This window comes from Arabidopsis lyrata (assembly GCF_000004255.2).
Source record: "Arabidopsis lyrata subsp. lyrata unplaced genomic scaffold ARALYscaffold_8, whole genome shotgun sequence".
Taxonomy (NCBI): Eukaryota; Viridiplantae; Streptophyta; class Magnoliopsida; order Brassicales; family Brassicaceae; genus Arabidopsis; species Arabidopsis lyrata.
In genome coordinates, this window is record NW_003302548.1 from 17058922 (window position 1) to 17082389 (window position 23468).

Consider the following 23468-nt stretch of genomic DNA (forward strand, 5'->3'; position numbering starts at 1 on the left):
ATATAAAAACATACTAATATATTACATGTCATTATTAACATAACAAAATTGGTGTCTTGTCCTAATCCTGAAAAAGTGATGTCTAATCGTAATAATTGGGCTTTTACTTTAGACTACTTAAGGATCCAAATTAAATAAAATGGGCTTTTAGTCGGAAGACCAAATAGTGAAATTCAATAACTTTCTTCAGATCTTTCGATGAAGCTCTCGGGACTGGGCTTAACAACGAAGACAGAGATCTTGTGGGGATATTTCTTGGTGATCATCGGTTCTGTTTCCTTCTTCGGATTCGTCATTGCAGCCATGTCGTCGAATGATAGGCACTACTTCTTCTTGGTTCCATTGACTCTACCAGTTATTATTGTTGCTGTCTACTTTCATTGGCTTAGCATGAAGCTATTCAAGCACGCCTGATACATCCATTTTTGAGATTCTATTTTGTGAGTTCAATTTCACATTCTTGACAAATTCATTCATTACTGGGTAACAGAGAAGCTATGGGATACATTATTGCAAAAAACTATACCATATAATTATAGTTTTGATCCACTGGCTGGGAACAATGTAAAGTTTCCCTAGATACAACCAAATAATATATAATATCATGTAATAATAAAACTAATGTAGTTTCAACTTGAGTGAAAGATTTGCTGGCTATCGTGGACGGAAATTATACAATCTTCTAGTCATTGATGAAGTAGTAACCGGATTGTCCTTGATCACTAGTGGAATTTTGTAATCAGGATCTCCAAGATTGTCATCATCATCTGTTAAATCTGTATCAACCCAAGATGTCCAATCTACCTCGCTCTCTGTATCTTCATCGTACGAGAGATCTTTATTGCTTTGCATGCCATTAACCTTATCAACTAATCTTAACAAGATTTGATGGTTTAGTACTTCATAGTCCCTGCATTTTTAGACAAGAGGGTATATATGTATATCATCTTTTGAGTTTTGGTTAATCAAAACATATAGTATATTTTTTTGCGTTTTGGTCATACCTGTATGAAAAAGCAGCATGAAGAAGCTGAGCTGAAGCAAGAAGAGCAAATAAAGACCTGATTAGGTTTATAATCCATGCTTGGCGTTCTGTATCATTCACGTATCGCAAACTTGCCACTTCTAATGCCAGAGTAACGCACAAACCTGCATTAGCGTAAGGGAAAATGTCTGTTAAACTAATGGAATTTAGTGTCATGAATATGGTATGAGATAGAGATTTGGAATATGGTGGTCACTTACCAATGTAAAGCCTTGGCCTTATGATATAAGTTTGTTTTGTACTTGTAAACATGTAGATGACAAAGATTGACAAGAAGTAGATGACGAAGGCTTTTATCACTCGGGACTCGAGAAGCATCGCATTGTGCAGAGCAAACAGCTTATCCAAAGCTACAAACATGTTTGCTTGTTTCGCCTCAAACGCTTCCTGCAAAAACAGATTGTTATATAACGTTGTTTTATGTGATCTTGAATTTTGTTAAGGTTTAGAGGACTGACCTGAGCTTCTAACATTGATTTTGAATTTTCAAACAAGTGATCATGAACCTCCTGAAGCTTTTCTTGCCGCTTTGCAAGATCTTCCTGTTGCTCCTGACTAAATTCCTTCAAACGTTGCAAGGTATTCCTACAATGTTGCAGCGAAAACAGAACACGGTTAGATCTTGGAGAAAAGTGTCTTGCCTTTGAATTTAAACTGATCATATGTATTTGAAAATATTACCTACTCTCTTGCAGTGCCTCAGACTGAAACCGAGTAAGAAACTGAATACCGTCAAGAGCCACAGATTGCCCGTCTAAAAGCTTCTGTTGTTTTTCCAACGAACTACCAGCCTTAATTCCGATGTCTTCGGTTGTACTCTGCAAATCTACCATTTTGGTTGATAGGTTATTTCCAAGTACACTTATTTCCACCTCAATCTGCTTAGTATCGCTTTTCAACTTATCTACTCCTTCTTGGATGTTAGTATACGCATCGCTGAACATCTCCATTCCATCTTTCAACGTTTCTTTCATCTTCACTTGACCGTCCATTAGCGCAAGCTGTGATTCTGCAATGTTCTTTTGTTCTTGAGAGATTTCTATAGTTTGTTGAGACAGTCCACTCACACTAGTTTCTAAGGTGTTTGCCACATGAGCCACGTTTTGAACCCGGACATCTAGTGAACCTAAAGAATCATGAATCATGCTCGAGGTCTGTATTAAAGAATCAGATTTACTCTCCAAGATATCCAATTTATCTTCTGTATTCTGAGCTGTACTCTTGAGTTCATTCACAAGCCTCTCTATCTCATGCTTGAATGCATAACTCCTGCCATACAAAAAAAAAGAAGCAAATTGAGAAACCATTTCGCAAACAAAAGTGATAAAAGCTAGAAAAATATTCATGTTAAAGATTTATTTTTCTTACTGTAATTGTTGGCAGATGGTGTTGGTTTCAAGCAAGAAATCGAGATAGATCTTATGCTCATGATCATCCAGCTTCTTGAGGCAACTCATCATTGTTGATTCATCTTTACAGGTTGGAAAAGCAGTTCTTCCCGAGTCTTTGATGAAGCAATCACTCAAATACCAAGCAAATCTCTTTCTCTTTTCTTCTGTAGCAATCGTTTCTTTGCAGCCAGTGAAGAGGTAACTATAAGCATTTTGCCAGCAACTGTTTGGACCATCAAGTTTGTTTTTAGCGTCTTTAAGGACTCGAACCGCCTTCTGATCACTGAAAACTTCCATGGAGAAGTCCGGGTTGGATTTGTAAGACCGAGAGAAAGAAGAAGAGTATGTATCTTTTGCTGAGGAAGAAGAGGAAGAAGAGAACCATCCCCAACTGTGGCATGTTAATGGAGAATCTAAAAGTACGATCAATAGAAACATAAGAAATTTTCTGCTCAAACGATCCATTTAATCGGTTTTTTTTTTCTTTTCTTTTGATCTTCTTCTTGTTGAGGAGATTTGTGATTGATCACCTACGAACAAACAAAAGAGACAGAACATTACATTCTGAGAATTTTGTTGTATATATAACAGAAAACTTGGAGCGCACGAAAAGGAAAGCCCTTGAACTTCCAATTAGATAAATGGAAGTTTTTTCTTTTTTGGTATCATCGTCATTAATAAGGTTCATAAAGTAAAAAAAGATTATTAACAAATCAAGATGCATATTAGAAAAGAAGAAAATAAATCTCATTAAACTCTTCAGAAAAATCTTTCTAAAACAAGGAAGAATCTGTATCTATCTGTTTTTCGTTTTCTGAGATTAATACATGCATTTGAAGTCGTATCAATTGAGATAAACCAAAAACCATTATTACTAAGAAAAAAGATCGAAGAACAGTCTTAAAAAATTCACACAAAAAAAGTGAAATCAAATTTATCGTAAAGAGGACAAGAAAATTACATTACAAGACAAGGTTAACTTCAAAATCGATATTGGGAGAAAAACATAACAACAAAAAAAAATCTAAAAATAGTTATATTACTTTGAATCAATGAAGAATCTCTACGTTTTTGTCAGTCAATTTCATAACAGAGTGGCAAAACAAATCAAGTACAAAAATAAACACGGAAATCAATTTCAGTTCTATAGAATAATTTTCTCAAAAAATATATTTACATGAATCTAAAACGAAACACTTACTTCATCATAAGTTTCAAAACAATAAATTAAAGAATTAATAGACAGTAGTAATACAAAACTTAACACTAGGCTTACCAGACAACAGAAGAATTGCAGATTTTTTTGAGTCGGTGATTAGGAAGAAAGTGAGAAATGGAAACTAAAAAGTAGTAACTTGAACGTGTTTGACAAAAAGATGGAAACGTTTCGCGAACGTTTGGTTTACTTCCCGGTTTAATTTGATTTTGGTTATGTGATTAATTTATTTCTCGGTTCGGTTAAATTTGGATCCGGTTCAATGGTATAAGAATTTTTAGTCAAAAGCAAAATGCCAAACAATACACAGATAGGGAGGAATGATGGAATCTTCAGCTTTAATAAATCTGCAGACTCTTAAAATTCCGATTCATCTTCACCTTTTTCACCTTCAAGCACAATTTTCCGGCGAAACAGCCGATGAAGTCTCGCCTGAATCTGTTTTACCTTTCACCGGCGATTGACTTTACTTCCGAATCGAGAGAGAAGAAATCGATGGAAATCTAAAAATAGAAAGAGATTTCAAATTCTCGCTCTCTCTTCAAAAAACCGCAAATTAAGGAAACGAGAGAGAGAGATATGAGTAAACGGAATCCGAAGATTCTGAAGATTTTTCTGTATATGTTACTTCTCAACTCTCTCTTTCTCATCATATACTTCGTTTTTCACTCATCGTCGTTTTCACCGGAGCAGTCACATCCTCATTTACCTTTACGGTTTCACGTTTCAGTGAATAACCAATCGGCGATTCAGAAACCGTGGCCGATCTTACCTTCTTACCTCCCATGGACGCCGCCGCAGAGGAATCTACCAACTGGCTCTTGCGAAGGCTACTTCGGGAATGGATTTACGAAGAGAGTTGACTTCCTTAAGCCGATGAGAGAAGGAAGCTGGTTTCGTTGTTTTTACAGTGAGACGTTGCAGAGTTCGATTTGTGAAGGAAGGAATCTGAGAATGGTTCCAGATCGGATTGTTATGTCGAGAGGAGGTGAGAAGTTAGAGGAAGTTATGGGGAGGAAAGAGGAGGAAGAGCTTCCTGAGTTTCGACAAGGTGCGTTTGAGGTGGCGGAAGAGGTTTCTTCACGGTTAGGTTTTAAGAGACACCGTCGTTTTGGTGGAGGAGAAGGAGGAGGAGGAGGCAGTGCGGTTTCTCGGCGGCTGGTGAATGATGAGATGTTGAATGAGTATATTCAAGAAGGTGGAATTGATAGACATACAATGAGAGATTTGGTTGCTTCGATTCGTGCTGTTGATACCAAAGATTTCGTTTGTGAAGAGGTTTGTGTATTGTACTGATTGATCTGTTGAATTAGATTGTCTTTTGGTGAAAAGATTGCATAATTGGAAACTTTTGAGTTTGGAAGTCCAAATTTCATTCATATATGCAGCAATGAATTATTGAAATTGAGAATTAAGCTTTTCACTGTTCATATTAGGTTGTGGTTTCTGAGGTTCTTGAAATATATGTAACGTTCTTGCTGATTGATATTTGATTGGCCTCAGTGGGTGGAGGAACCAACCTTGCTTGTCACTAGATTCGAGTACGCAAATCTCTTCCATACCGTGACAGATTGGTATAGCGCTTATGTTTCCTCTAGAGTCACCGGTTTGCCTAATCGACCACATGTTGTTTTCGTTGACGGGCACTGCACGGTACGCTCCTCTTCTTGTACATGGTCATGAATATGATCCTTCCATGAGCTGGGAAAGTCCAGTTCCATTTACCCCAACTATCTTTAGACTTGCAGTTACTCTTGGTTACATGATTTGGAATTCTTCTGTTTTATGGTTTTAGTAAGAGTGTCATATCCATGTTGTGAACCTTTTTGCAGACGCAGCTAGAAGAAACATGGACAGCTTTGTTTTCCGGAATTAGATACGCAAAGAATTTCACCAAACCGGTTTGTTTCCGCCACGCGATTCTTTCACCATTGGGATACGAAACTGCACTTTTTAAAGGCTTGACGGGAGAAATAGATTGCAAGGGAGAATCTGCTCACAACCTGTGGCAAAACCCGGACGATAAAAGGACTGCAAGGATATCAGAGTTTGGCGAAATGATCAGAGCAGCTTTCGGGTTTCCTGTCAACAGACACCGCTCATTAGAAAAACCGCCATCATCATCAACATCAACCTCTGTTCATAACGTTCTCTTTGTCCGCCGTGAAGATTATTTAGCCCATCCTCGTCACGGCGGTAAAGTCCAGTCTCGGCTCATCAATGAGGAAGAAGTGTTCGACTCGTTGCATCACTGGGTCGCGACTGGCTCCACCGGTCTGACCAAATGTGGGATTAACCTTGTGAATGGCTTGCTTGCACACATGTCAATGAAAGATCAAGTTCGCGCCATCCAAGAGGCGTCAGTGATCATTGGTGCTCATGGAGCAGGACTCACTCACATTGTATCTGCAACACCAAACACAACGATATTTGAGATAGTGAGCGTAGAGTTTCAGAGACCTCATTTCGAGCTCATAGCTAAGTGGAAAGGATTGGAGTATCACGCGATGCATCTGGCGAACTCACGAGCGGAACCAACAGCTGTGATTGAGAAGTTAAAGGAGATCATGAAGAGCCTTGGCTGCTAAAGAAAAAATACAAGAATTTGGGATAGTGAGTGAGTTCGAATCTCTGGTGACCGGTGGGTCTGGATTCTGGAATATTTTGATACTTTGTATTTTTGTATCATTTTTTCGATGGGTTAATGATGTGTAAATTGGCTTTGCTTTTTTTTGTACTAAACATGATTTCTTCTAATGGTTATTTATTAATCTTCTGTTGAGTAAAATAAATACACTGTCGAGGGATAAACAAAAAAGAGACTTCTCTGACGTGTTTCTTCTGGTAATATGGACATTCAGATCAAATGGAAAACGAAAATAAAGAATGGAGATGCGGGGTATCGATCCCCGTACCTCTCGCATGCTAAGCGAGCGCTCTACCATCTGAGCTACATCCCCACTTATTTACTCTTTCAGTTTGTTTTATATAACAAATTTGCAACAAGTTTTGTCAAAGAAACATTGTTACCAAGAAAAATAGTGACGTAAATTTAATTTGAACAAAAATAAGATAAATTTTTAATTCCTCATATTCATAGACCGGTTGACCTTTTAGTTAAGATATACTAATTGAAAATTTCAATTCTTTAACTTAAAATACAATCAACGATTCACGATCGCAGTATATCATTAAAATAATGGGGCTAATTGAGATGTGATTAAACTTTATTACTGACAAAAATTAATAATTAAAAAAAAAAAAAAAAACCAGAAAAGAAACAAAGAAAAAGTTTGGCCAAGCTTACAAAAATCACTTAACCAAACCAATTGTAATACTCCGACGCTGCGCCGGAACTGTGGAAAAACTTTCAAAGAATCCGACACTGTGGCTCGCCGGTAACTCCGTCTCGCGTCGGTATCTGCGGCGGCGGAGAATACAACATTTCCGGTACGTAATAAGGATAATAATAATACGGATACGTCACAGGAGGCTGTTGTTCGGTAAACGGAAATTGTTGGTAGTTCATATACGGTGGCGCCGACGGCGATTGATACATCGGCGATAATTGTGGCCACGGTGGCGGCAGATTTAGAGAATTGGCGTGAGGAGGAGGAGTAACGTGACCATAATCCATGTGGATTAATTGAGCATGTTTCTTAGCTTTACGAATCCTCAGAATAATCTCAGGGCTAATTTTGCCGGAGAGATAGGCTAATCCTCTCGTCGCGTCGATTGTGTATGTTACATCTGCTCAAAATCATTACAAAACATAACAACATTTCCATTACTATAATCTTTAAAATAATAATAATTAGAAAAAACAAATAAGCAAGATTTAGATAAAAGTACCATGAATGCCTTTAAAAAGCTTATGCATAGATTTGTCCCATCCACTAGTCTGAGTATCAAGCCTTAGAACGCAAGTCTGCAAGAAAAAGGAACCAAGTCATGATGATGATGATGATGATGATGATGTGTAATGTCATCATGATTACAATAATGATGAATGATGATGATAAGAGAAAGAAGAGAGACCATTTGAGAAGAAGAAGAAAGAGGATCCAACATGGCTTTGTGTTATTAGTTACTGTTTCAAAGTACTTTGGTTAGAACCAAAGACCTGTTTATAAAGACACTGACTGTAGAAGATATTTTCTTTCTAAGATACAATTTGTTTTTCTTTAAGGTATTTAGATTAATGGTATTAAATCAGAGTACTTAATCTGACCATTGTATACCATTTATGTACTGCAAGTTGATTTGTTACTGCATCTGCGGATCTGCCTTCACACTTATCTCCACTGCTTGTGGTCAATGAAACACCAAATCTTTCAAAAGAATTAACTAGTGTTAAAATTGTTTTATACAAGATTTAATCAACTTAAAATACAATTCAATTTTATTTCAAATCAAATTTTGTTTGAATCCAACAAAATAAAACTACAATTCATGTATAAACTAAAAAAAATCAAATGTACAAACAAAAATCATGCTAAACTCAATCTTCATTTACCTACTAATATCATTAAAATATAACACCCTAAAATATATTCTTAAGGATCTACTGCTTAAAATGCCAATGCCCAATGATCAATTAGAATTTAGAGACGACCATATGAAGATTTCGAAAATTCGGCTTAAAACTCCAAAATTAGTTCTGGACTTAGTCCTAGAAACTTTGTTATGAAAACAAATAAAGGTAACACACCTCTTTTCTCATTGGCTCATGCAGCAAAACCATTTTTCAAAATCTGTTTTCAAAATCTACAACAGGCATAAGAAGAAGTAGGAATAAAATCAACGAGCACGAGGAAATTTGAGCTTCTTGGGTTTCGTTAAGGAGTTGCAGAAAGAAGTGAAAGCTCCTTTGATTTCATCATGGACTGGGAGAGCCAACGAGAGCAGCGGTAAATCATGTTGGATACTTCTGGTTTGGTGTCTCAACGAGACAGAGTGAGCCAAAGCCGTTTGCCTTTTGTTGAGCCCTTCAAGGATGAAGGAGAAGGCACCAAAAGTAAGACAACTCTGTAGCATTGCTTGCGGTGCACCTGCAAACACACGATCATAGGGGTTAGCTCGGCATGCATCATCAAATTCACATAGAGACCTTTTTAAACGTAAATAGCTAACATAGTTCATCATCTTAACTGTAACAGGAATAGTACCGATAATATACTTGCAAATTCGGGGATATGAATTCATTTCTTACCGGGGAAACTAAGAGCAAGGCCGGTACAGCACCCAGCAACTCCAACATTTATGGCTGCAGAAGCCAGAATGGAAGAAAATTGAACATATAAGCAAAGTCATGCTAGAAGTTGAATATTATTATCGTAGGATTAAGAACGGTTCAGAGGGAGAAATGTTAAAAGAGTCTCACCGTCATCTTTCCCTCGTATTTGCTTCAGAAGGCAAACAACCAAACTGTGTACTCCAGATAAAACCGCAAAAGTCTAACAAGAAACCACAATTCATTCAGTTTTCTTTCAACGAATAGTATACAGGGAATAATAACCTTATGCAGTTTCAATAAAACTTAAGATTTAGGCACCTTTGCAGACTGACCCGCATCCACAAATGATCCCTTAAATCCTTTCTTCTTAAACAATCCAGAACCTGAACACCAACTCATATCCGTGAGATGAATTGTTCGATCATAGATTCAAATTAAACAACACATAAAATGATTCTCCAGTTGTCAACACTAAAAAGCTAAAGCTAAAGTTGACTGCAAAACAAAAGCAAACTAGAGGAACTGCTCTGTTCTATAAAAGCTACACCAATGAAGTCTACACAGACCATTGTTGTTCCTTAAGAGCTCATAAAATTCTAGAGGAATTTTAGGCACTAACTCAATGTTTGATCAATCCTTAAGTAATCTAGTTTTTCCTATAGTCATCGTTAACATAGTCTAAACACAAACTTCAGAGTTTAATAGAAACTTCAAAGCTAAGTCTCACCAACGATTGCTCAACCTCTAATTCAAATACTTTGTCATCAAATAAATCTCAGAACAACACAGAATCAATGGAGATAATAAAAGACAAATGAAGAGAAATTGAAATTATCACCATAGCCAAATATAGAGCCCATGAAGGCGCCACTAGCAGCATCTCCGGCGAAACGTACGAGACAAACGGCGGGAGAAGGGATTACCAATGCTTTGGAAGAGTCATGATTAGTCACATCATTAGCTTCATGGTTAGGTTTTGAATCGGAATTGAGACTCGTGTCGACGTCAATGGCGTTTGAAGAATTCTCAGCCGCCATAGCTTATGACCTCTCTGAAACTTGAAGACACTTTTCGATTTCTACCTAATCTTCAAAAATTAGAAACAGAGTTTTTGTTTATCTTCATAGAGTTTATTTTTATACCTGTAGCCAAACACTATATTCATTATGGGCCTCAATTTTGGCCCACTTGCTTCTCTAGGTATGGGCCTTTATGTTAAATATGTTATGAAGAATTTGCAGAAACTTATATATATGAGGCACAGGCCTGCCCAAGATGGGTTTGTCTGGTACATGGACATGACTAAAGAAGTTTTTTGTTCTTGAAATGAAATGGATCAATTAGTGACATGAATCAGTAATGATGGTCATGGTCTTGATATATGGCTCCAAACTCAGCTCTCCATGCCTGATCGTCTGTATAATCGTCATAGCTCACCACACCGGTTCTGTGTTCTGATGATGATACATGTTGTTCTTCTTCCTCTTGCTCATTCTCCTTGAACCATGCCTCTAGTGCAGACCCAGGTAATTTGCTTTCTGCAAGATATTGCTTCATTGTGCTCATTTCTGTTTTGTGCTTACTCTTTAGCTTCTCCATTTGCTGCTTCAACTTGTCATTCTCTTCTTCCATTAAGCTGAAACGTTCCTGCAAAATCAAAATGTAGAATTCACAATCGAGCCAATCATAAACAAAAAGTTGCAGGTGTCATTGAAAGTTACCTCAGAGGATTGTACAGCTTGCTCAGCTTCTCGGAGTCTGACAAGTAATTCTCCAGCAGCTTGAACAGCTTCAACAGTATCTCGCAGTTGAATTTTGAGGCCCTTGTTTTCCTTTTTCAAGAAATCTCTTTCTTTCTCCTTCTCAGCTCTAATGGCAGTAAGTTCAGCTGAAAAAGCTTTTGCAAAACGCTTCCCGTGGCGACCTTTCAGAGCAGCTTTAGCCGCTGCTTTCTTCACATCAACTATTCCTGCCATCGTCACGCTATGCCTCTCAGCTAATTCATCATACTTCTCCTGTAGTTCTGTGTACTGCTCGATGAATCTACTGTGACCAAGCATGGCTCTATTAAGAGCATCATTTAACTCCTCTGTAGCCATTTTCTCCTTTTTGAGCTCTATCTCTAGATCCTCAGCGTGTCTACGATGGCTATCAATATCCATCCTTAGATCATCTGTTAAAGATATCCATTCACTCTCCATTTCTGTCCACCTTTCACGTTCTTCTTCTATAGCACCGTTGTTGTTCTCAATGTTCTTGGTAAAATCAGTGCTCTTCCTCATTTGGAAAGACCGTAACAGCAAAGAAGATCTCAGATTATCCGTTGATTTTGTAGGCTGCAACTTACTTTTTAGCTCTGCAATCTCCTTTAAAAGAGCTTCCTTTTCATTGAGATCAATCCTTACTTTCCCAAACTCTTCACTACGTTGGTTTGTCTCATATGTTTCCTTCACGACCTCAGTCGCATCTTCTCCATCATCGGATTTCATTAGCTGCACAAACAGATAAGCATAGCTAAAGTTATCTTGCAAACAATTTACTAATGTGCTTGTTTCTGTGAAATGTAACTTGTTGGCTTACCTTACTTGACTCCCGAACAGTGTTCTCTTTGTATTGGTCTAACTGAAGAATTATTAAAACAAAGTGTCAGCAAATTCAAGTTCAACATTTAACACTCAATAGTCTCACCATAAGTTTATAAGTTATTTACCTGACAAGTAAGCTGCTCAATTTTGGTAGCCTGCTCCACACATATGTTCTTGAGATGCATCTCATCCCCGCAAGCTTCTTCTATTGCCTTATATCCTCCCTAATAATATAAGATATAAGTTGTCAAAACGAATAGCCTACTAAGAAACTGAAAATGAATGGAAGAAAATGCATCTCAGGGTTTTTAGACATACTTCAGCTTCTTGGTCAAGTTTCTGTCTGCAAGAAAGACAGAGGAGAATCGATGATCCACCTTCTTTTGGCCTATCTTCCTGTAACAGCTTAACCGAAGCACTAAGATTATCGCTTTCATCGCAAGGCTTCAGAGAGAGATGCCCGAACGAGAAGGAAACAGAAGATCTGTTTGACAGCGAATTCCGCTGGTGACAGTCTATAATATGCAGTCCTCTCTGGAGACTTGCAGCTAGAGAATCTGTAGGACTTAAAGGCTTCTTGGACATAGAAGGGCCAAAGTGTTCAACTTTTTTGTTTCCGATGTTGGAGCTCTCATTTCCATTCCTAGGACTTGCCACGCTCTTCCTAAAATTCCTAATCTTTGGAGATTCTGACAAAGGAGGCTCTTCAAGAATACGTGATTGATGTGGTAAACTGATTGAAATCCCATTTCCCAGAGAATCAGCCAAGGCACAATCTTTGTGAATCCCATCCTTGTGTTTATCAACAGAGCAAATCTCATCTCCACTCATTGACTCTGCTTCACAGCCTGAAGCACTAGCAAAGGAGGATTGAATCGAATCCCTCAAATCATCAGTATCACAGAAAGTGTGAAACTTGTTAATATGTTTACTCAGTTCCATCACATCATCATCATCCTCATACATTGTTTCTTCTTCTGAACCTTCTTTGTTTTCACACGACATGACTAGAGACTTGTTGATGCTGTTTCTCAACTGACTCAAACTGCCCCTCACAAAGTACCCATTTTTGCTTCCATCAGGTTTGTACCCATCAGACTTGGTTCTTATTAGTTCCTCCTATAAACCATAAAACCCAACATTATACACAAACACCATTATTCAGACACACAAATACGCAACCAATATGTGACAAAAAAAGAAACCTTTAGTTCACGAATTTGGTCACCCAGTGAATCATCTTCCTCTGTAATCTCATTAGCCATTGAGTTAGCTCTTGTAACGAGTACGCTCTTCGCTTCAAACTGCTTTGATTCAATTTAAAACTCAGAGACGGAAACAATAACTTCAAATCCAAAGGAACGAAACCCTAATCATAGAAAGATCTTAAGTTATATGGATCTACCTGAGTCGATTCGTTTTGAGGCGATTTTTTCTTCAAGTGAAAATCGTTGTTGTTTAGATGATGATTAGTTTGTATGTTTGGGTCACAAGGAGGAGCGTTCTCGTCGTTGGATCTGAAACTCTTAGTATCTGAGTTTTGGATCGATTTCTGCTTCGCGTAGATGGATCTGGGAAGCAGATTTCGGATAGAAGAAGTCGAAAGGTTTCCTAAGAACCGATTCTCTCCGATCTTCGCTGGTGACTTCATCGTTTTCATAACAGAGATTGAGAAAAGAAGATACTTTTAGATCTAGAGAGAAGAGAGGAGATAGAGAGTGGGAGAGGATTTGAACGTTATGTGTTGTGAGAGAGACAGAGAGGAAGACGATAAAGGTAGCTTTTTTTTTTTTTGAAAGTTTGAGTATATTCGACCGTTGGAGTTTCAAAAAAGGGAAAAATACAAAATAGCCATTACCGACGATAAGAGTAAAATGTGGGACGCACTCGGAAATGGGCTTCACGTGTTGGGCTTTTAAATGGGTGTTTTATTTCCGTAACATAAATGGGCTTGTTACACTTTCAAAATACTACTCTTTATTAAATTAGCAGTCATATATTTTGTTTTCATTAACACACGAATAGCTGCAACGTCCATGTTGACCCCAACAAATTACCATCCGTGTACAAAATCAATTTTCAGTTTTATTTCAATAATAACGATTTCTATGATTACAAGTAATTAGTTGAATTTGTGGTGATTGATGAGAATTTTGTGGGGAGAATAATTAAACAATAATTCGGGATTGGGAGAAAAGTTGATTTGTACGTTAATAAATGGAATATAAGATTTTAAGCAACTAAAAGGAAAGAGGTAGGCATCGAGATGATAGTGACATTTTTTTCTTTTGTTATAATGTCAGCAATTATAGTTTGAAAATTTTGGCAAGAGATACATATATAACCAATAATTGTCGCAAGAATAAAAGAAAACAAAACAATGATATTGAATTTACACATGAATAATGACGATACTCTATAAAATTAAAAAAAAATCAGCACTTTTTGGATCTTTTTATTATTTTAGCTTTCTTGTGGGTTCTACACATCTCCAATATTTTCTAACTTTTATATATCATATCTAACTTTAATTTGTGTACTCATGCATTCATATCCACTCATTTTCTTAAGAAAAATAATATATTATTTATAACTTTATATAGTTGAAGAAAAAATAGTTACAGTTCAATTTCACTTATTTATTTCATAAATTCCATACTATTTTACAAATTCTTAAGTATATTTGCATTTCATTTTAACTAACATACGTCATTTGTTTTTACATACTAAGTTCTTACGGTTCATATATCGGAGCTTTATTTTAACAAAAAAACAAAATATATATCGGAGCTTTATATTTTGTTAATTAATAATCATGTGCATAACACATAACTCATACGCCACCATGTAAAAAATGTAGACATCTAATATTAGTATATTCTTTTTTTTTAAACATAATATTAGTTATTCATTCACGTGAATATTAAATATATATCTCTAAAAATACATTCAATAAAACAATGCAGTAAATGTCAATCAAAAATAAAACAAAAAATTGTCAAAATGTTCATACAAATTTTAATTTATGTCAAAAATATATATCATTTTTTTTATTTAATTCTTATATTTCTATTACCATCTACATTATTAACCCATTTATATTTACAGGGAAAAAAAAAGCCAAATATAATTAAAGTTAAAGATCATGTGATAATCACTTGATATGCTTTGCCAAAAACTGACGTGTAGGCCCCAAAGCCCATTAGCTCCGAATAATAATAAAAAAAAAAACGCTCTTCTCTTCTATCTTTTCTTATTCTTCCTTTTTTCTCCCAATAACTTTGCAAATTTACAAAAAGAACCAGCAAGACTCCATTAACGCTTTTGCCAGGCCAACAGCAAAAAAAAAAGCTCACAGCTTTTCCATCTTCCAAATATCTCTGTAAGTGATTTCATCCGCGTGAAGTACTATTGTAAAGCTTTCTTTTTTCTAATGGTCATGAAAACAAAAAAGAGGTAAAGCTTATAGCTATCAATCTAACTTTTCACAGCCGAAACAGTTGAAAATTTGAAGTCTATGTCCCACCTTCCTTAGTGGTCCGCCATTGAAGTGACTGTGCTAAACCCTAATCTTATCTCTCTTTCTTTCCGCCGACCCTCTGATCTTTTTTTTTGTCAACTTACTAACAGTTTGCATTTAACACTCTCTTTGAAAATTGTCTTGTTGGTTTCTAACTTTTTCTTATGTAACCCACCCACATGCTTGTTCTTCTTTCAATCATCTTCTTACACGACTACGACTTGTCTCTTTTACCCTTTTTTTTTGTTTTGTTTTAAGTTTCTCTTTTTTTTGTCAGAGAAATCAATCAGCTGCCTTCTCTTCTTACTTTGGTTTTCCAAGTTGCGGATCAGAGCTTGGTTTTGGATTTAGGCAAGTTTTCTTTAAGTAATTATTTACCACTTCTGTTGTTTGTGTTGATTGCGAGATGTGGCCAGATTTTTTTAAGTTTCTTCTATGATCGGATCGAGCACGAAATTTTGAAACTTTCAGTTAATTGATGCCTTGTTGTTATTAAGAAAAAGTCGATTCCTTTATTGTATGAAACCGCTCATGAATTGTTTGACTTGGTTAGAGTTTGAATTTAAAGACTTGTTTTTACCTAAACATGACTCTAGTTCAAAGTTTCTTTATTGTTGAATGTGTTATACATGGTGAGATTAGCTTGTGAATTGTTATCTGAACTTGATCTCTGGATTTTGGCTGTGAGTTGATTATTGACGCTTCCATCTTGAATTACAAGTGACTTTATTGTGAGTTGGGATCTAAGGCAGGAGGAGAGTTCGTTTCACTGTTCTTGAGATTCCCTTTATTAGCTCTGCTCTTCTAAGTTCTCAACTCTGATTTTGACATCAAACTTCTAAGTTCTCAACTCTGATTTTGACATCAAACTGTCCTTTTGGTTGGTGTTTGATTTTTCTGTTGCCAAATTAATAAACATTTCTCTTACATAAGGTTTTCAAAAGCTTTTAACTTCAGGTGTATATTTCTAGCTTTGTTTTCTTTCCCAAATCTTTATTTTAAAACTTGATCATTCGGTTCCAAATCTTTATTTTAAAACTTGATCATTCGGTTTACATTACGTTCTGATATATTTTCACGAGATCCCGTAAACATGTTCTTTGGCTTCCATTTATATGCGCAATCATAATTATAGAATAGCCCTTTGCATGCTGAAGATACCATGGCATGGTGTATATATTAACAAATTGCTCAGCTTGGTGTTGTACATATCATGGACACAGAGTTCACTTTTGTTCTCTTCTGGATGTGCAAGTTGCCAACAATAGACTCCATCTACATGTGCTGATACTAATAGGCCTTCATCTTTTGCAGGATTGTTTCTTAGGTTTTGCTATGGACTCCCCACAATCTGTTGTTTCACCATTCAAGATTGGTGAGTCAGAGAATGAGAACGCAAATTCTGTGCAGAGCTATGGAAACCGATCGAATGGCATAAATTCCAATGGGAAAGATTCTAAAAGTTGTGGCCGGCAAGACCTTGTTGGTACTCTTGAGGTTTATGTCCATCAGGCAAGGGATATCCATAACATTTGTATATATCACAAGCAAGACGTTTATGCCAAGCTCTGCCTTACAAGTGATCCTGAAAAGTCTGTCTCAACCAAAATCATCAATGGTGGTGGGAGGAATCCGGTTTTCGATGACAATGTTAAGCTTGATGTCAGGGTTCTGGACACTTCCCTCAAATGTGAGATTTACATGATGAGCAGGGTGAAGAATTATCTTGAAGACCAGCTGCTTGGTTTTACTCTGGTTCCTATGTCGGAACTGCTCTTCCAGAATGGGAAACTCGAGAAAGAGTTCTCTCTTTCTTCCACTGATCTGTACCATTCGCCAGCTGGTTTTGTTCAATTGTCACTCTCCTATAATGGATCCTACCCTGAAGTGATGGTTCTTCCCTCTATGCCTTCGTCTGTTTCTGTTGATGAAACTACCAAGGATCCAGAAGGGTCTGAATCAGTTCCGGGTGAGTTGGAGAAGATAGAGTTTCCAGATCCTAATGTCGCTAATGAAAATGAGAAGATGGTTTCCGAGTATTTTGGGATCTCCTGTTCCACTATTGACTCAGAAACTTCTGACAGCTTGGTTACTTCCGATGCTGAGAATCATGTGACCAATTCTGTCACTTCTATACTGAGGCAAGATTCACCTGAGAGCAGCACTGGAACAAATGGAGCTGCTTCTCCCCACGCTTCAGCTCACTCCGCTACAGAAACACCAAACCATGAACATCTCTCTGTCGTGAACTCCAAAGCGAGTTCCCAGGAGTCAGGCAGCGAGGCTTCAGGTGAGACATCGGAGGAGAAGATTGTGAAATCCGTCCTCACTGTGAAGGTTGAGCCAGAGTCAAAGGTGGTGCAGCAGGATATAGTCGACATGTACATGAAAAGCATGCAACAGTTTACTGATTCACTGGCTAAGATGAAGCTTCCTCTGGACATTGATAGCCCAACAAAATCAGAGAATTCAAGCTCTGATTCTCAGATGCAGCCAACACCGAAGAGCAACAACGGATCCCGTGTGTTCTATGGGAGCAGGCCTTTCTTCTGAGCATCTGTTTTACCAAGTTCAGAGGAAGAACCCAGGTCACTCTTAGACTTTTCTAATGAAGAAAGACTAATCCTAATGATGTAATTTTATAATGTACTATTTGATGTTGTATCTCCCATCTGGTCAGCTTGATGCTTTAGTTGGTGTGAGTTATTATTATGTATCATTAGCCTTTACTCTATTAGAACTATGTCCGCATTATATGAATTTCTGCTGCCTAATCATGTTTGTATTTTCTGAGTTACTGATTTTTACATCCACAAGAATCTTTAAAACATAGTGATAAATGCTAAGAGTGCTTAATTATTCGTACAATCATTATATGGTGTGATTGTCACTCTCTGGCCCTGTTTTTTCTTTGTGACCATCAAAGAGGAGGTCCCATAGGTGGGGAGAGAGAGAGGCAAAGGATCCAATGATTTAGCTTTCTGAAAAAATCTTGAGAACAATTGTTTGGATGTTCTTTGGTTAGTTGAAGTGTCTTTTTCACAGGATCTTGAGGTTGCTTTTCTGTCTTTATACCATTTGGTAATAAAGATAAGGGATTCAACAGTAAATAAGTAAAAGATTCAAAGCATTATCATAAGGCAACAGAATTTAATGAAAATGGTTTTGCCTAATTAAACTACTTTCTCTTACTGTTTATTTGTAGCTAGCTAGCAACCATTAGAGAGGAACTTGGATCACTTCATTGGCTCTGGTGATCATATGCCGTTTGCAGATCCAGGCGATGGACCCATCGTCTCTGTATCTAACTCGCCACAGGCCAAATTTTTCTGCAATATCCCTTCCTGTTGAGCAATTCTGTTCCCTCAAGTAATCAATGAGCCACTGTTGAGCTGCTCTTTGCTCTTGTTCCTGGATATCTCTATCTCTGCCTCGGTTTCTACCCAATGCAGCAGCGACCCCCATGGCTCCTGCAGCTCCGGCCGCTCCAGTCATGACAGCTGGGTTGGCTAGGTGAGCGATAGCATGGCCCAAGTCAGGTATCATGTGTCCCATCCCAGCTGCCCAGTTTGCTCCTATCCTCAATGCAAAAGTCACCAGTTTCATGAAGTTTGTCATGTATGGAGCCAAGCACTTCACAGCTTGGTTGTCTATCTGCATCACGTCACACCCAAGCTGATCATCTACAACGTGCATTTCCCGTCTAAATTCGCATAACATGTGTATCCTTAGAGCAACCATGCCAGGAACCATAGATGTGATCAATCGTCTCCCGTAGTTCTCTGCTCTGATGAAGTAAAACATGTTTGGAACTTTTCTTTCATCCATCTGGACATTGTAGTTGACAAGGTAATTCACTTTGTGATGAAGCTGGATCAGAAGTCTGTGCTCATAGTATCTCAGTCCTTGGATCTCTTGTTTCAGGTCACGTATCTCTTGCTCGATAATCTTAAGTCTCTGAAGTACTGCTTCTACACCCTTAGCGATTCCACCGAAGCTAGGATCAACTTTTTCCAGCTCATTGGTCACCGGTACATGATTATCTGCTTCGGGGTTTTCGTCAGTGGGAACTTGTAGTTCTTGAGCTAAGTTGTGCAGATCATGGTACCTTCTTTGCAATACTTCTCTGAAATCATCATCAGAGAGGAGGTTGCGGGCTAAATCAAATCCGGCTCTTAGAACAGTCTTACCTGAATCTAGGACAGAGTCCCATGTGTGTTGATAGTCATACATAGTTTCTGCAGGAACTGATGACAATGCTTCTTTTAGTCTCTGGAGGGAAACAAACTGACTTTGTCGGAATCGCGGTGGAGTCAAGTCCTGGACGCATTGTGGTCTTATGATGTGCTCAAGAAGGATTACACCTTGGCAGCTGCTCTGGATAGCCGGAATGATTAGCTGGTGAATGAGCCTCAGAGTTTCTGTCAAGCTCTTTGTTGAACAAGCAAGAACATCAATGTAATTTCCAAACTGTCCTCCAAGCTCCACTCTAATGTTAATGCCATGGATCGTTATAGCTATGAGGTACTTCTCAAGATTATAAGTCGCCCCGTGTTGGTTCTTCAGTTCCATGATTCTGTTGTGAAGATGTACCTGTGCATGCAATATGAACGATTGGTAAGGTTTTGAGTTAAAGAGATGAAAGTAACAGAAAAATGCTTTTGATCCCTTGCCTGTAAACGAGGGAAGAAACCAGCTGTGAGAAACATGTGACTTGAATCATCGCACTGGAGATGCCGGCCTGAATAAACACAGTCGTGTGTGTTTATCTGCCATTTCTGTGTCTTTCCTCTGCCTTCTTCGAGAATCGATGGAACTAACAATGAAGAGTCTGGACTGGAAGGGTCTTGTTCATAGCAAAGTTCTACTTTCTTCATCATCTTCACAAGGTCACACACATCAAAGTGCTCAAGTACCTTTGAGGTCATCCCTGGAATTGGACTCTGTAAACTACTTCTCAAAGTCTTCTCTAGCTCTTTCCTGCTCACAAACCCATTTCTTTCCCCGGTGCTTTGCTTTCTTACATCAAGCTTTATCAACTGAGTAAGAACCTCCCCACAAAACCATTCGTAGTCTAGTATCAAAAAGCCCAAGTCATCAAAGTAAATAACCTCTCCTATTTGGTGGAGGCATGTGGCTATAGCTTGCCGTCTTGTCTCCACAATCTCAATGTTCTCGTTACGGGACTTTATTCTCAGGGAAGGAACCTTAAACTGGCAGAGATCTGCAAAGGCTTTCCATCTCATAATAGGTTTGTTTGAATTCTCTGATCTCCAGTCTGATAAGAGCTGTACCATATCATTGCAGAGCTGATAAACCCGAGGAACTCTTTGAAGGATGGCTTTGCTAGTCATCCGAATATGATGTGTGAGTTTACTAACCGAAGGAGATGATCTTGCATCAACTGTGAATACAGTCGGATAAAATTCCACTAAAGCTTGAAACTTATCTCTCAGTCTCTGAATGCAACCCACAGTTGCCTGAAAGCTTTCAGATTGCAGATTGATTTTGTCGGAATGCGTGAGAACAATTGTGACATTTGGTTTCATGCATTGTTGGACCGCTTTTCTCGAGTTGGAAATGATGAATCTAAGCCAGTATTGAAGCTCTTCTTCTACTTCTGCTGGTGTTTTGGGTTCTTTATTGCTCGGTTTCCTAAACAAGCTCAATACGATCAAGAAGAGAGATGGGCTTGGGAACATAAGATCATGAAGGGCAAAGAACTCGTGCTGCCCCGCAAGATTCCACATCAAGATCTTTGTCTCCTCGTCCTTGAATGTCTTTATTTTCATCCCACCAACTGTTTTAACCGCTTGCTCCACAGGATTCATCAAAGTTCTCACATTCTCCACATACGGAAAACCCGAAGAAGAGGAACTTTGCAGTATAGAGTTGCAGAGTGTTGTCTTTCCTGCATAGTCTTGTCCACAGAGGAAAGCTCTAATGCTCTTTGGCTCAGTAAGTGGCATATCCTTGAGTGAATCATCCATCTCTGCTTCATCTATCTTCCTACCATTGTGTCCCAGCTTCTGATAAATCTCATCTGCCTTCCCTGAATCTTGAAGCGGAGTTCTCGCTAAATCAATTTCCTCAATCAATGTATTAATCTGCAATGTTTCTGTGATTGCCTCCAATACTCTATCACCTCTTACCCCTTTGCAGCCTTGTAACGAAAACCGTCTTAAAGACGAGTTCTTCTGCAAGGTCTTGAAGATATGTATGATATCATCAGGTCCCAGACTCGCATCGTCGTGAATCCCAAGATGAACCACAGTCTCATTTGTTGTCACCATCTTTAAAACCGCGGTAAGTCCCTCTCTTCCAATCTTTGTCTTGGAACCTCCAAACACAATTGACCGCAATGTGATGTTAGCTTGTAATTGCAGAGCAGAGAATCTACTCAATGGACAAAGCAAATCCTCGACACCAACGCTCCCAAACCGATTTCCATCAACATACAAACTCTGCAAGCTCTTGTTCTTGAAAAGTCCAGCTGCAACATAAACAACCGCTTTGTCTTTAAGCCCGGTTTTCGAAAGTTTCACTTCTCTAAGAGTCTTGTTCTGTTCCAAAACCCATCTAAACTCCTTCGCCCACCGCGAGTTTAGCTTTGCACCCGTCATGTCTAGAGCCCTCACGGTTGTGTTCATCCCCAAGGCTGCAGCGACTCTGCAAGAACCAGAAATGTCAATCTGGTAAATCCTCAGAGTGTTGCTCTCAGGCAAGAACTCAACAAGCTTTGTGCTTCTATCTCGTTTGTGATCTCCACTCCAAACATGAACCTCCATTTCTCTGTTCATACCCAAAACAGCAGATATCAATGGCGTGGCAGTGAAAGGACTCGAGTCGAAAATGGAGAAAAGTTTCAAACTTGAGTTCACTTCAATCATCTTGGAGAGTTCTTCAGCTCCTTTTGACCCAATTGAGTCTTCCCAAATCTGCAATTCCTCTAACGAATCGTTAACTTGGAGAGCCGATCCAAGAAGCGTAGCTCCTCTGTATCCAATTCTCGACTCTGAGAACATAACCTCTTTCAAAAAACTGTTTCTTTTCAAAATCTCTGAGAGCTCGTTGAGACATTGTTCACTAAACCTGTTCTTTCTGAAAGCAAGCTGCTTTATCTTCGAGGTGTTGTCTAACAACAAACCCAGGCTCTGCAACAGCTCGATTTCCCAAGAGATTCCTTCGAATTCCAGGTTCCTGAGAGATGTCTGCGTCTCTAAGGATGTTGCTAGCTCGATGAAGATCTGGGAAAGTGAAGTGAGGTTGTCTCTAGTGACGTTGATGTTCATGGAGCTCTCTGTTATTACCTGACAATGCGTGGTTTTTCCGTACGAGGAGAAAGATAGGGTTTGAAGATTGAAGCAAGTTTGTTGTGGGTCTTTGATTGCTTGAAGAAACCATGAGAGGTCTTTGAAGCTTTGGTCTGGCTCTGATTCCATCTTTAGGCAGAGAGAGAAGAAAGGTAAAGTTGAGGATTTTAGTTTCTTTATGAAAATTTATTACACAATCTCGATATTGATGAGTTTGAAAAATGTTGGGTGACTTTTTATTTTTACTAGTTGGGTCACTGTAATATTGACTAAATTATTGATTTATCAATAAATATTAGCAATACATTGTTTTATAAGAATTTGACAAGTAGTTCTTTTGTAATGTTTTGATAATTAGTTACATATCATCAATTACATTATGATGAAACTTAAATAAATTAAAAATAGCTAGAGATATAAATATGTAAGTTGTTTCTGTCATAATTATAAAAAAATAAAATTCTATATTTCTGAACATTATAATATGGTATAGATAGTGTGTGTATATAAGAAACAAATCCACAAATGCTATCATCAAAAAGAAAAAATAAATTATTGACAATGAAGAAAATTTAGTAAATTTGCTGTTTAAAATTTTCACGTAAAATAATAAATCTGCAATGTAGATTTTGCAAGAAGGCCTAAAAGTCCCAATATAAAGCTTTTGCAAGGAGGCCTAAAAGTCGCAAAAGTTTTGGACCGATTCTTGTTAATGGGACCTAGATGTTTCTATGGCATGTTCTGTAATGATATTGATTTCGTTGTTTACTAATTCTAAAATAAAATGAAAGCTTCTTCGTTATTGAATTTGAACTTATAAACAAATATTTGGAACTGAAACATAGATTAATCATATATCGATCAAAGATATACTTTGTATCGAAACAAAAATAAAATGTTGTTTACCACAAAAGAAAGAAAAATGCTGGTCAATTTTCTCAAAACATGATTTAGTAAACATAAGCAGGATGGAGAATGGAATATTGTAAACTTCTCAACAGGGCCGGTCTGGAGGGCAAGCAAGTGAAGCCACCGCTTAGGGTCTCACATTGTTAAACACTTTTTTTGGGAGAATTTTTTTTTTTTTACATTAACAAAAAGGTCCAAATTATTAATTATGCGTAGGGCATTAAAAATAATTTAGAAACTTCGGACCGGCCCT

The 23468-nt window shown here is 37.8% G+C and overlaps 7 protein-coding genes, 1 long non-coding RNA gene and 1 other non-coding gene across 15 annotated transcripts; 3 read left to right on the plus strand and 6 right to left on the minus strand.

Moving 5' to 3' along the window:
- Window positions 1-515: 515 nt before the first annotated feature.
- Window positions 516-3882, minus strand: LOC9300472 (protein GAMETE EXPRESSED 1). The gene is made up of 7 exons (XM_021015940.1): window positions 3713-3882; window positions 2414-2966; window positions 1727-2314; window positions 1504-1630; window positions 1246-1432; window positions 1005-1149; window positions 516-910 (listed from the first exon to the last, which is right to left on the minus strand). The coding sequence occupies exons 2-7, from the start codon at window positions 2899-2901 to the stop codon at window positions 655-657; spliced, it is 1791 nt and encodes a 596-aa protein (XP_020871599.1). The 5' UTR covers window positions 2902-2966; window positions 3713-3882; the 3' UTR covers window positions 516-654.
- LOC110225849 lies at window positions 1083-1471 on the plus strand. Its single transcript, XR_002329997.1, has 2 exons — window positions 1083-1208; window positions 1302-1471. It is a non-coding gene; the product is annotated as an uncharacterized LOC110225849 (long non-coding RNA).
- A 79-nt stretch (window positions 3883-3961) lies between the features above and the next one.
- On the plus strand, window positions 3962-6423 carry LOC9302172 (beta-(1,2)-xylosyltransferase). 2 transcript variants are annotated; one of them, XM_021015942.1, is made up of 4 exons: window positions 4007-4269; window positions 4383-4930; window positions 5156-5305; window positions 5485-6423. In XM_021015942.1, the coding sequence occupies exons 2-4, from the start codon at window positions 4529-4531 to the stop codon at window positions 6238-6240; spliced, it is 1308 nt and encodes a 435-aa protein (XP_020871601.1). In that variant the 5' UTR covers window positions 4007-4269; window positions 4383-4528; the 3' UTR covers window positions 6241-6423. The 2 variants fall into 2 exon arrangements, with proteins under 2 accessions (XP_002864396.1, XP_020871601.1); XM_002864350.2 differs by having other exon boundaries at window positions 3962-4930.
- Window positions 6424-6436: 13 nt separating this feature from the next.
- On the minus strand, window positions 6437-8041 carry LOC9300473. Its single transcript, XM_021015952.1, has 3 exons — window positions 7691-8041; window positions 7505-7580; window positions 6437-7402 (listed from the first exon to the last, which is right to left on the minus strand). The coding sequence occupies exons 1-3, from the start codon at window positions 7721-7723 to the stop codon at window positions 7023-7025; spliced, it is 489 nt and encodes a 162-aa protein (XP_020871611.1). The 5' UTR covers window positions 7724-8041; the 3' UTR covers window positions 6437-7022.
- On the minus strand, window positions 6540-6612 carry TRNAA-AGC. The gene has a single exon. It is a non-coding gene; the product is annotated as a tRNA-Ala (tRNA).
- A 300-nt stretch (window positions 8042-8341) lies between the features above and the next one.
- Window positions 8342-10039, minus strand: LOC9302173 (mitochondrial import inner membrane translocase subunit TIM22-3). The gene is made up of 5 exons (XM_021015951.1): window positions 9727-10039; window positions 9207-9271; window positions 9036-9108; window positions 8865-8918; window positions 8342-8703 (listed from the first exon to the last, which is right to left on the minus strand). The coding sequence occupies exons 1-5, from the start codon at window positions 9923-9925 to the stop codon at window positions 8453-8455; spliced, it is 642 nt and encodes a 213-aa protein (XP_020871610.1). The 5' UTR covers window positions 9926-10039; the 3' UTR covers window positions 8342-8452.
- An 83-nt stretch (window positions 10040-10122) lies between these two features.
- On the minus strand, window positions 10123-13228 carry LOC9302174 (kinesin-like protein KIN-12F). 2 transcript variants are annotated; one of them, XM_021015938.1, is made up of 7 exons: window positions 12879-13228; window positions 12679-12777; window positions 11792-12592; window positions 11599-11697; window positions 11469-11510; window positions 10610-11380; window positions 10123-10535 (listed from the first exon to the last, which is right to left on the minus strand). In XM_021015938.1, exons 1-7 carry the CDS (start codon window positions 13131-13133, stop codon window positions 10242-10244), a joined length of 2361 nt encoding a protein of 786 aa, XP_020871597.1. In that variant the 5' UTR covers window positions 13134-13228; the 3' UTR covers window positions 10123-10241. The 2 variants fall into 2 exon arrangements, with proteins under 2 accessions (XP_020871597.1, XP_020871596.1); XM_021015937.1 differs by having other exon boundaries at window positions 12679-12780.
- A 1455-nt stretch (window positions 13229-14683) lies between these two features.
- LOC9302175 lies at window positions 14684-17790 on the plus strand. 5 transcript variants are annotated; one of them, XM_021015946.1, is made up of 3 exons: window positions 14748-14855; window positions 15271-15344; window positions 16308-17790. In XM_021015946.1, exon 3 carries the CDS (start codon window positions 16329-16331, stop codon window positions 17544-17546), a length of 1218 nt encoding a protein of 405 aa, XP_020871605.1. In that variant the 5' UTR covers window positions 14748-14855; window positions 15271-15344; window positions 16308-16328; the 3' UTR covers window positions 17547-17790. The 5 variants fall into 5 exon arrangements, with proteins under 5 accessions (XP_002864397.1, XP_020871605.1, XP_020871607.1 ...); XM_021015947.1 differs by lacking the exon at window positions 14748-14855 and adding an exon at window positions 14911-14929; XM_002864351.2 differs by lacking the exon at window positions 15271-15344 and having other exon boundaries at window positions 14684-14855.
- Window positions 17791-18052: 262 nt separating this feature from the next.
- On the minus strand, window positions 18053-22613 carry LOC9300474 (protein TORNADO 1). The gene is made up of 2 exons (XM_021015936.1): window positions 19667-22613; window positions 18053-19586 (listed from the first exon to the last, which is right to left on the minus strand). The coding sequence occupies exons 1-2, from the start codon at window positions 22433-22435 to the stop codon at window positions 18213-18215; spliced, it is 4143 nt and encodes a 1380-aa protein (XP_020871595.1). The 5' UTR covers window positions 22436-22613; the 3' UTR covers window positions 18053-18212.
- Between the last annotated feature and the right edge of the window lie 855 nt (window positions 22614-23468).

Coding starts and splice junctions, on each gene's coding strand:
- LOC9300472 (XM_021015940.1), bottom strand. CDS start 2,901: ATGGATCGTTTGAGCAGAAAATTTCTTATGTTTCTATTGATCGTACTT. Junction 1,433..1,503: donor AATCAATGTTAGAAGCTCAG/GTCAGTCCTCTA, acceptor CTGTTTTTGCAG/GAAGCGTTTGAGGCGAAACA. Junction 911..1,004: donor CATGCTGCTTTTTCATACAG/GTATGACCAAAA, acceptor CTAAAAATGCAG/GGACTATGAAGTACTAAACC.
- LOC9302172 (XM_002864350.2), top strand. CDS start 4,232: ATGAGTAAACGGAATCCGAAGATTCTGAAGATTTTTCTGTATATGTTA. Junction 4,931..5,155: donor AAGATTTCGTTTGTGAAGAG/GTTTGTGTATTG, acceptor GATTGGCCTCAG/TGGGTGGAGGAACCAACCTT. Junction 5,306..5,484: donor TCGTTGACGGGCACTGCACG/GTACGCTCCTCT, acceptor ACCTTTTTGCAG/ACGCAGCTAGAAGAAACATG.
- LOC9300473 (XM_021015952.1), bottom strand. CDS start 7,723: ATGTTGGATCCTCTTTCTTCTTCTTCTCAAATG. Junction 7,581..7,690: donor TTTCTTCTTCTTCTCAAATG/GTCTCTCTTCTT, acceptor TTTTTCTTGCAG/ACTTGCGTTCTAAGGCTTGA. Junction 7,403..7,504: donor GCTTTTTAAAGGCATTCATG/GTACTTTTATCT, acceptor GATTTTGAGCAG/ATGTAACATACACAATCGAC.
- LOC9302173 (XM_021015951.1), bottom strand. CDS start 9,925: ATGGCGGCTGAGAATTCTTCAAACGCCATTGACGTCGACACGAGTCTC. Junction 9,109..9,206: donor ATGCGGGTCAGTCTGCAAAG/GTGCCTAAATCT, acceptor GTTTCTTGTTAG/ACTTTTGCGGTTTTATCTGG. Junction 8,704..8,864: donor CCTTGCTCTTAGTTTCCCCG/GTAAGAAATGAA, acceptor GTGTGTTTGCAG/GTGCACCGCAAGCAATGCTA.
- LOC9302174 (XM_021015937.1), bottom strand. CDS start 13,133: ATGAAAACGATGAAGTCACCAGCGAAGATCGGAGAGAATCGGTTCTTA. Junction 12,781..12,878: donor CTCAAAACGAATCGACTCAG/GTAGATCCATAT, acceptor ATTGAATCAAAG/CAGTTTGAAGCGAAGAGCGT. Junction 11,381..11,468: donor CTGTTCGGGAGTCAAGTAAG/GTAAGCCAACAA, acceptor CTGTTTGTGCAG/CTAATGAAATCCGATGATGG.
- LOC9302175 (XM_002864351.2), top strand. CDS start 16,329: ATGGACTCCCCACAATCTGTTGTTTCACCATTCAAGATTGGTGAGTCA.
- LOC9300474 (XM_021015936.1), bottom strand. CDS start 22,435: ATGGAATCAGAGCCAGACCAAAGCTTCAAAGACCTCTCATGGTTTCTT. Junction 19,587..19,666: donor GTTTCTTCCCTCGTTTACAG/GCAAGGGATCAA, acceptor TTGCATGCACAG/GTACATCTTCACAACAGAAT.